Genomic DNA, 10,376 nt, shown 5'->3' on the forward strand with positions numbered 1-10,376 from the left:
CAAAATCAATATTTGAGCAAGTACATAACCAGCCAGTGTTCAAAACTATCGCCTTACTTTAGCTCGATTCACAACGGTTATCTTATAATAATGTTTTCTCATTTGAGTGGTACGGGTAGGTTATCGCGGGAAATTCGAGCATGGCACTGTGTCATTACATCACGTCTGTAAACATAAAGAAGTTGTCCCGGCTACTAGGCTATCGCATGTGAGGATCCTGCAGGTGGTGGATCGTTTATAGCCTTTTCTCACAGCAGCCAGAATAATTAAATGTATCAGTTTGATGGTGGATTGTAATCCATAAAGGATTATGTGTTTATGAAACACATGTGAATGAAACTAAATTATATTCCAGTTATAAATGTGCTTCTGATTACAGATAACCTGGGATTACAAAGATTTTTATTTGAAAGAAAACCAGTTCGAAGGGAGCATAATTAGCTTTTTGGGTTAAAAGAATTTCTTAATAGGAAATTCGAAGAGTCTGACAAATAGATTAGTGTGCAGAAATTGAAATCTACACGCTAATACACACTATACTCATAGTCACCTGAATATGTACAAGATATTAGTCAAAAGTGCGCTTGTATTGTAAACATGTATTAGTAACATAAAATGTAGGGGGTTTTTTGTAAGGAGCAAATGTTAATATTGCTTGCCATAGGCGTAAAGAGTCCGGACAACGGAATTACGAATTCTACTATTGCGAAGGTTTAGTCATGCTTATTACATAGGTCATACTGGGCAAAACGTCCTGCAACTATAACGTCCTGCAACTAATTAATATTCATAAGCTACGCCTTTACCATAGTAGGATTCACGTTCAGACAACATCCATTTGATTGTCTGTCCAGTGAATCTGCATTGCACCGACTCGTGGTCAAGAAACGAAAACACCACCGAAAGAGTTCACACACTAGAAATTGCACGAATATTGTCTTCCTTTGACCAAAAAATTAAAATAAAAATCAGATTTTACATCGTTAATTATGTATATTACTAAACATGAATGAGTAAAGCAGTTCAATCGATTATTTGTTATAATACAAGATGCATCATCATATATTATTTACCAACAAAAAAGCTTGTATTGTAAACATGTATTAGTAACATAAAATGTAGGGGGTTTTTTGTAAGGAGCAAATGTTAATATTGCTTGCCATAGGCGTAAAGAGTCCGGACAACGGAATTACGAATTCTACTATTGCGAAGGTTTAGTCATGCTTATTACATAGGTCATACTGGGCAAAACGTCCTGCAACTATAACGTCCTGCAACTAATTAATATTCATAAGATACGCCTTTACCATAGTAGGATTCACGTTCAGACAACATCCATTTGATTGTCTGTCCAGTGAATCTGCATTGCACCGACTCGTGGTCAAGAAACGAAAATACCACCGAAAGAGTTCACACACTAGAAATTGCACGAATATTGTCTTCCTTTGACCAAAAAATAAAAATAAAAATCAGATTTTACATCGTTAATTATGTATATTACTAAACATGAATGAGTAAAGCAGTTCAATCGATTATTTGTTATAATACAAGATGCATCATCATATATTATTTACCAACAAAAACGTACCATGGTATTGCCATGTTTTTAATACCATGCCTTTGGCAATATCATGGTATTTTGATAACTTTAGACCATACATGAATATTGAAGATATTTACTACCATGATATACATTCTATTGTATTACAATCTGACATCTAATACCATGTTTCTTGCACATACTACAGTGTATCAGATGTGTTTATGCCAACATTTCAGTTTTTCCACTAGCATTAAGTGAAGAGAAAAAAAAGATGACAACAAAAATACAATTCTTTGATTTTTATTTTTTGAATTTGACTCATTTCACAATCAGTTTGGAGAGGAAATTTTGTTGATTGGATTATCTAGGATTTCATTCATCAGTCCTTTTTACTGATGACAATAATCTAGTGTCCAACAGTGCTGTGAATCTCTTGGAATGTTTAATATCTATAACATTAGATACAGTAGTTGTGCCCATGTAACTCTGGAGAAGCTGACAGACTTCAAGAGAAGCACCAACAAAGTGAGTTCACTTACTGCAGGATGCTGATCACTGCAGGATGTTGTTACACAATCCAGAAAACTGGGGACACCAAGTTTTAGATAGGGCATAAAAACGAACAACTGCAGTCAATCATTATACCAATGCGTTTGTCACAACGAGAAGCATCACTAGTGAGACACTGCTTTGCCTGTGAGTTTACAAGATTGGCTTGACTGTTTGGTAAAAAAAACAAAAAAACACTAATACTGCACTAAACCTGTTTGTGTGCTTGGCACTGTAGTACAGCAAAATCCTGGTCCAATATAGTAATCAAACAAAAACTGCTCATAACAACACTAACAATAACAATTATGTCAATAGTTTCCAAAGATCATTTAGATGAATGTTTATTTACTGAATGCAGCAGTTTTGACCATTGGCATCCTTGAAGCGCAGGCGCATCTTGGGTTTGTATTTTTCAAGGTACATAAGTTGTTTGGCGTTAAAAGCCCCACGCCTTTTCCTAAAAAGAAAAATCATTCACATCACAAAATGACCAAAAAAATATCGCACAGAAAAAAGAAAAGAAACTGACTTACTGACGAATATACTGGACAGCATCTTCATACATCATCCCGCATTCGATTAAGGCTATGGCCACCAAGACAGGAGCTCTGAACACAAAAAAAGCTGTTCTCATTTAAAACTATTTAAAAGTCAGGTCACTTGGTTATTAACCAGGAATTTCCCTGACTGATTTAGATCAATGTTGAGGTTCACACCATTACAGCACAAAATGTTCTAAAAGAACGACATGTTTCTCCACATCAGGTTCAAGATAACTCAAAAATGACACAGTGTATTATCTCAGTGAGCTAGAAAGAGACAACAACAAACCAACATTTCATATCTGTGTGTGAATCTGACTGAATAGCATGTGCCCTGATAATACTTACCGTCCCAATCCAGCAACGCAATGTACTGCAATGCAACAGCCTGGTTCATCTTTAAATTTACATTTGAGAAGGTTCAACCAGTCATCAACAATTTGGTCAGGGGGCGAACAACCATCATCAAAAGGCCAATCCTAAAGAAAGATCCATTTCTCAGCAATAAACGCACACAAAATACCAAATTCCATCAGAATCTTTGGGATATTTAAAGAGGTTAATCACAAATCTCACCAAAACTTCAATGCCTTCTTTTTCCACTGGTGTTTTGTCATAAGTTGCATCACAAACCCGGACAAGCGTCTGCACTCCAAAACTCTTCAGTTCCTAAAAGACATCAATACAGAAAAAACAGTCGGCTTTGACCCTATTGTTAATATTGCTATTCATGTGAACTGCTCCCATCTTAATCCTTACCTCTGTAAACTTGACCAGCTGTGAATTGGTGGGATTGTGGGTGATGAGAAACCTCATGCATTCGTAGGTGATCTCAACAGGAGCAGGGCGATTCATTTTGACACTCAAATTTAATTGGACTTGATGAAAAACACAACAACTTCTGAATCTTCTACAGGAGTAGAAATGATTTAAAAATATCTAAGCAATTTGACTTTGAGGCAAATCTCTCAACAAAAAAGGGGAAACAGGAGAAGGAACAACTTTCACGCTCCCACGGTTTTAAAATAAATACTAAAGAAGGGAACTATCCTTCTGATTCGCAATTTAGAATTACCCCATTCAGGAGAGGAGAGATGATTAGTTGGCACTAGAGAGAAGGAACAAAGATTCGCTCTCTAGTACCTGGATTGGCTCAAACCGATTCATACACTTTAACTCTGGACAAAAAAAGATGCTCCCCGAAAGTGCAGAATTTAAGACGGGCAGTCAGGTAGTATAATCTTCATATGGCAGGCCCTCTGTTCACTTGTCTACAATGACCAGGTGCTGTGCCTGGCAGAAGTCTCCACTCACACTGACAAACGCCATATATGTGCAGCCTGGAATAAAGAAAAAGATGGCGAGCAATAAATAACCAGGGCAGTGGATCCTAAGGCACATCACAACCAGCAAGTGCAGTGAATCAAAACATGTCACCATTAACACCAAATGATTACTGGATATAGCCTACAACTGAAGAGAGACCTCATTCCACTGCAGATATTGACTTTGGCCATTGGATGGATTATGAACTCTCATCATAAAAGCACACAGGCCTTGCACAACATTATAACATGGTGGTATACATGGAAAAAACTTCGCAATCAGTTTATATATATTTCCTATCATGCACTTACTTTCAATAAGTGAACAGAAAACAAGTTGAGAACTCTGCATTCTATCTTCACCATTCGTGACTGTCTCTACTTTGCACCTGGAAAAGGAAATCGACATAAAACACGGAATAAATAAGACTTTTCTTCATTTCAGACTATTAATTTTTAAAGAAAGAATTCCAGAATGGAAAATGGAAAGAGCTGATGTGTCTATTTGTGTTAGTACAGACTTATGCTATAAAAGCTCATCTTATGTAACATTTAACACACATTAGACATTTGAAATTGCATCCAAATATTAATACACCCTCAGATTAATCTTTAAAAGGTGGATATACACGTGTATATAAAAAAATGTAGATATGATATCATATAGATACTTACAAAGAGCCGACGGTAGATATGAATACCGTGACAAAGAGAGAAAGGATTGAGAGACGCTGCTAGCCGGCTAGCTCTCCCTACCACAGAGCTCCCGTAACCAGGCGACAATTCCGGTCCGCGAAGATTACCGCTGATTGGCTGTCCGCAGTCACGTGGCCGACAAACCGCACCTTAACGTACGGAGTGGATAGATGTTCCTTTTTTCATGAGCTAATCACGTTGATTCTTCTATCAACTATACATTTTTAATAGTTGTGTGTGATTATTTCAGCATATATGAAAAGTTTCGGTGGTAGATAAAATCATTTACTTTACAAAAAATAAGCATTAATTAATATAAAGTAATTTTTACATGTATTAAATTAGGTTAATAATGCAAACGTCCAATAACCCTATCAAATAGTTACGCATATCATTAAAATATTTATACAAAATATTTTATTAATTACAGTCGGCAAGAAACACATCACAGATTTCATTTCTCGTTTTTTAAATGAAGTTGTCACCATCTCCTGGTGAGAAAGAGTTATAGCATGAATTATTCTTTTTTTCTATTCATAGCAAAAACCGACAATGTATACCAGCGATCTGCTTTAACAAAAAATATTGATCTGAAGGATTAAAAAATGACCTTTGTCATGTGTTTTCATGTATTATATAATATTTGCAGATTGCTGGATGTGGTGATGACACACGACGAGGCTGCAAGGCTTCAAAATGTATCGTGTACTGTAGGCCAACTCACATTACAGTCCCTGTCTGTAAGATAATATCTAATGAACAGCACGCACCACCCACCCTCCAGCACCACACCCTCCTAAAGCAGCTCCATCAACACAGGTGTCTCATGTGTGTAAACCACACTTACACTCAGGTATGATGGGCGGCTAGGCCATAGATCAGGTTGGACAGGATTTCTTAAAGGCTTTTACTGTAGTTTCGCCCTTTCCATCTTTTTTGTGCTTTTGGTTTTGTTCTTTTTTTGTGCTTGCAGTTTCAATGTCTATCAAAACACGGTAAGATCTGATTTTATGCATTGCAACAAAGATAGGCTTTATTAACCTAAATGGTTCATAAATATAAATATAAAAATATAAAATAACTATTATACAAAACAACATGAAAATGCTACATTTTAGATAGTGGGTGTATATATGTTGTTAGAAGCACGAAGTGAACTAATATTTTATTGCATGTATCATTTTGTTAATATATAGACTGTAGTTTCGCCCTTTCCATCTTTTTTGTGCTTTTGGTTTTGTTCTTTTTTTGTGCTTGCAGTTTCAATGTCTATCAAAACACGGTAAGATCTGATTTTATGCATTGCAACAAAGATAGGCTTTATTAACCTAAATGGTTCATAAATATAAATATAAAAATATAAAATAACTATTATACAAAACAACATGAAAATGCTACATTTTAGTTAGTGGGTGTATATATATGTTGTTAGAAGCACGAAGTGAACTAATATTTTATTGCATGTATCATTTTGTTAATATATAACCTACATTTATTCATGTCATCAAAGAATCCTGAAAACAATGTATCATCCACAAAAATATTAAGCAACACCACTGCATAATGACTTCTGAAGGATTATGTGACAGTGAAAAGTGCAGTAATGGCTGCTGAACATTCAGCTTTACCATCACATCACAGAAATAAATTACATTGTAATATATATTAAAATAGAAAACAGCTATTTTAAACAGTAATGATATTTCACATTATTACAGTTTTTACAGCAGTTTTAAAGTCATATAAATGCAGTCTTAGTGAGCATAAGAGACTTTTGTGTATATATATATGTGTGTGTGTGTTTGTGTGTATATACACACACACACTTTGTTTATACATTTTTATTTTTTTTTTACAAAAATTTTAAAAACATGTAGGACATCTTATGAGACAACTATGAGACATCTTAGCTGTGACAAACCCAGGTGTGATCCAGCATGACAAATCCACAATTCTGCCTGCAAAATCAAGACAGCAAGGATTCATAACGAGCAGGCTTGTCAACACAGGCTTGTTATATTTAAATGTGTCACCCTTGTGATTGCACAAACCCTTATTATAAGGTAACCTGTCATAACTTCTATTTAAAGCACTTGGAACAGAATCAGATATTGCAAACTTTTTGATGAGATCTTTAGAAACAATCTGGAGTACCTGTTGTGCATGGCTGAATGCCTCCGGAGTTTAAATATTAATCGAAGACAAAATCTCCACTGGCTAATTAAAAAAGATAATCAGCATCACAAAAAATGATATGATGAAAACCCGTTCGTTTTTTGGTTAAATTTAGAGCATGCTTTCATGACACCAGTTGTCAGGAGATTCACTGACCCAGACTAGAATGGCCTGTTTCTGTGATTTTATCCTTGTCATTGTGCAAAAGTTTTGCGTTTCATATGGAATTTTGTTTATTTCAGGACATAGTTTGTGATCAGCGATGAACTGGTCAGGACTGGAGACCCTTCTTAGCGGGGTCAATAAATATTCTACAGTGTTTGGTCGAGTCTGGCTGTCTGTGGTGTTTGTGTTTCGTGTGTTGGTGTTTGTGGTGGCGGCTCAACGCGTTTGGGGTGACGAGAGCAAAGACTTCGTGTGCAACACCAAGCAGCCCGGCTGCAGCAACGTCTGCTACGACAACACGTTCCCCATCTCTCACATCCGTCTGTGGGCCTTGCAGCTCATCTTTGTCACATGTCCGTCGCTCTTGGTCGTAGCCCACGTCAGATACAGAGAGGAAAAAGACAAGAAGTACACGGCCCTCCACGAGGGCACCCATTTATATGCCAAACCTGGGAAAAAGCGTGGGGGTCTTTGGTGGACCTACCTGTTAAGCTTGATCTTTAAAGCCACAGTTGATGCTGCCTTTCTCTATATTCTTCATCACATATATAAAGGCTATGACCTCCCTCGCCTCACCAAGTGCTCGCTGGATCCTTGTCCGAATACGGTGGATTGTTTCATCTCCCATCCCACGGAGAAGAAAATCTTCACTCTCTTCATGGTGACCTCCTCTGCTCTCTGCATCTTCATGTGTATCTGCGAAATGATTTATCTCATTGGAAAGCGTATATTAAAATTCTGTATGATGCAAGAAGCACCACCGCGACGATCTAAAAGACCAGACCCGACTCTTTCCAGCAGCCAAAACTTGAGTTCACAAAAATTAAAATACACCAAAACTGCTATTTAATGACAGCAGCGTGTCGCCAAACCTTTACAACCTCAGTGAGTTCAGGATACGGGATAAAAAAGCCCTCTTTCTCCATCATCCAAAATTGTAGCGAACAAATGCAAATGCAAATAAATAAATACAAATAAATTAGTCATCTAAGAATGATAATTAGTTAGTACAGACCTCATGCTGCTTTTAAACACAGTAATAAATATATATTTTTATATAAAAGATGTGATAGCCAGGATTTTCACTATATGCTTTTTTTAGAATATGCACTTTAGAATGAACTTTAAAAGCATAATGTATTTCAAAATAGGAAAAAAATCTGGGTGAGGTGAGCTGGGCTCTAAATACTTTGCAATCAATGTCAGATGGCTTCATGCAAATGTGGTATCGACCTCAAAATTTACATGTCTCCAACAGTACCATGCATTTTAAAGTTTGGATTTTTTATGATATCTTTTTTTGTATTCAGTGTACATACATATCAAACATATCAATTAAAAATTCATTTAGATGCAGATTTGCCTTGGTTTCATTGGTTTTATGGAATCGACAGAGTGAAAGGTTAGTATTTTAATAAAAGAATCAGTCGCCCAAAAAATTGAAATCTATTATTTACTTATCCTAATGTCTTTCAAAAATTGTATGACTTCAGTTTTAACACAAAAAGAGATATTTATAGCAGAATGTCCAAGCTGCTCTTATGCAACCACTTTTATGATAATTTTTTTGTAGTTTGACAGCTCTGATATTTAGCTTAACTCCTCATTTTATGTTCCACTGAATAAAGAATGCATACTTTGAATAAATGATGGCAGAAATTAATTTCTGGGTAACAATTCCTTTAAAATGACTTACATTAAAGCCAAATATGCTATATCAAATCTCTTAACAGCATTTCAAACTCTCAGTATAATTCCTCAGATACTCTCTGGATCTTTTCAGTCCTTAATTCTGTCAGCCTACACTGCTTTTGTACCTAGAATGCATTTAAAAATAAAATCTTTTAGCACACAGTGCCCAGTGCACTTTCATTTACATGTTACATAAGAAGCACCTCTTGATCTTTTGCCTTCAGCAACCAATGATTACATCCCTCCTACCTTTTCTATCTCACTCACACACCACACACAAATATATCACACTGCACACCGAGGGCTACAACAAAAAAAGATTTATTGTATATTTGTTTGAATGTGTGATTTAATGATAATGTGAGAACAAAATGTGATTCTTTCATCCTAAGCATTTTATCCAACCTGAACAATTTCCAAGCACTGGCAAGTCGCTAACCTGCATATAAACTTTCAGTCTTCAGCACACTGACCAAAAAGAATACAGCAAATGTTCTAATGTATGATTCACTCACTCTGCGCGCTGCTCCTCCTACACATGTGCCCTGGCTTCGGCTCAAATGCACACAGCAAACAATCCATCCCACTCACATACGCACACCAGCTCACACACACTTTTAGAGATACCACCACAGACTCATACACATTCAGCTGTATTCCTTCTCTACTGCTATATAATGTTTTAGAATCTGAGTTGTGCACCATTTAGAATTCTATCGAGAATGCTTCATATTCAACCATTTGAATTGAATTTGGATTATAGCAAACAGAAACAGAGCTGTAAGTGTAATTTTTTAAGGAAATAGTATTACATTGGATTTTTTGACAATACATATGGGATATTTTCAGAAACATTAGATTAGAATTTTTTTTTTTTGACGTTTTATTTGAATAGTACAGTATTATTAAGACAGGAAATGAAGTGGGAGAAAGAAAGGGGGACGGGAAAGGTCTGCAAACGGGGACTCGAACTCGGGACGCCTGAAGCGCAATAGCGTTACATGTCAGCGAGATGCCCACAAGGTTATCGGCGCAGGCAGAGTCAAAGAATTATTAATAAATGTTATAACTATTCCAATGCTTCCTAGAGAAATTTGTATGTAGATTTTTTTTTTAGCAAGGATGCCTTAAATTGATTACATTGATGACTTTTACATTGTTGCAAATAGGCCTAATTTTTATTTCAAATACATGATTTCTTTTGAACATTATATTCATAAATATAATCATGAAAAATATGTATCATGCTTTCCACAAAAATATTAAGCAGCACAATTGTTTTCAACAATGATATTAATAAGAAACATTTTTGGAGCACCAAATCAGAGTAATTGCTACTCAAAATTCAGCTTTGCTATCCCAGGAATAAATTACATTTAATAAAAAAAATTATATATCAGAAGATAGTTTAACTTGTAATAATGTTTCACAGTATCACTGTTTTTACTGTAATTTTGATCAAATAAATGCTACTTTGGAGAGCATAATATTTCAAAAATATTTTAAAAATCATACCAAACCCATACTTTTTTAACGGTAGTTTCTAAAAACTAAATAAATTATACAACATATGTTATATAAACAATATATCATTTGGTCCATTGACCATGGTGGAAGAACACGTCATTTCTGAGAATGCTTCAGTTTATCCCCAAATCTTCTAAATGAAACCGAACATGAAGCAGC

The 10,376-nt window shown here is 35.7% G+C and overlaps 2 protein-coding genes across 3 annotated transcripts; one reads left to right on the plus strand and one right to left on the minus strand.

Annotated features, from left to right (window-relative positions):
• Positions 1-1,841: 1,841 nt before the first annotated feature.
• Positions 1,842-4,737, minus strand: ptp4a2a (protein tyrosine phosphatase 4A2a). 2 transcript variants are annotated; one of them, XM_016269651.1, is made up of 8 exons: positions 4,638-4,737; positions 4,275-4,351; positions 3,713-3,977; positions 3,397-3,515; positions 3,214-3,306; positions 2,986-3,116; positions 2,629-2,703; positions 1,842-2,552 (listed from the first exon to the last, which is right to left on the minus strand). In XM_016269651.1, exons 4-8 carry the CDS (start codon positions 3,490-3,492, stop codon positions 2,441-2,443), a joined length of 507 nt encoding a protein of 168 aa, XP_016125137.1. In that variant the 5' UTR covers positions 3,493-3,515; positions 3,713-3,977; positions 4,275-4,351; positions 4,638-4,737; the 3' UTR covers positions 1,842-2,440. The 2 variants fall into 2 exon arrangements, with proteins under 2 accessions (XP_016125137.1, XP_016125138.1); XM_016269652.1 differs by lacking the exons at positions 3,713-3,977; positions 4,275-4,351; positions 4,638-4,737 and having other exon boundaries at positions 3,397-3,706.
• Positions 4,738-7,095: 2,358 nt separating this feature from the next.
• gjb9a (gap junction protein beta 9a) lies at positions 7,096-7,895 on the plus strand. The gene has a single exon (XM_016269953.1). It carries the CDS (start codon positions 7,096-7,098, stop codon positions 7,846-7,848), a length of 753 nt encoding a protein of 250 aa, XP_016125439.1. The 3' UTR covers positions 7,849-7,895.
• The last annotated feature ends 2,481 nt before the right edge of the window (positions 7,896-10,376 follow it).

Source organism: Sinocyclocheilus grahami, unplaced genomic scaffold, assembly GCF_001515645.1.
Source record: "Sinocyclocheilus grahami isolate Dianchi unplaced genomic scaffold, SAMN03320097.WGS_v1.1 scaffold54.1, whole genome shotgun sequence".
NCBI classification, from domain to species: domain Eukaryota; kingdom Metazoa; phylum Chordata; class Actinopteri; order Cypriniformes; family Cyprinidae; genus Sinocyclocheilus; species Sinocyclocheilus grahami.

Bases quoted from the DNA above. Each gene is read 5' to 3' on its own strand.
- ptp4a2a (XM_016269651.1), bottom strand. From the start codon at position 3,492: ATGAATCGCCCTGCTCCTGTTGAGATCACCTACGAATGCATGAGGTTT. The intron at 3,117-3,213 runs GTGAGATTTGTG...ATCTTTCTTTAG, and splicing joins AAGAAGGCATTGAAGTTTTG to GATTGGCCTTTTGATGATGG. The intron at 2,704-2,985 runs GTAAGTATTATC...TTTTGTGTTCAG, and splicing joins TGCGTTGCTGGATTGGGACG to AGCTCCTGTCTTGGTGGCCA.
- gjb9a (XM_016269953.1), top strand. From the start codon at position 7,096: ATGAACTGGTCAGGACTGGAGACCCTTCTTAGCGGGGTCAATAAATAT.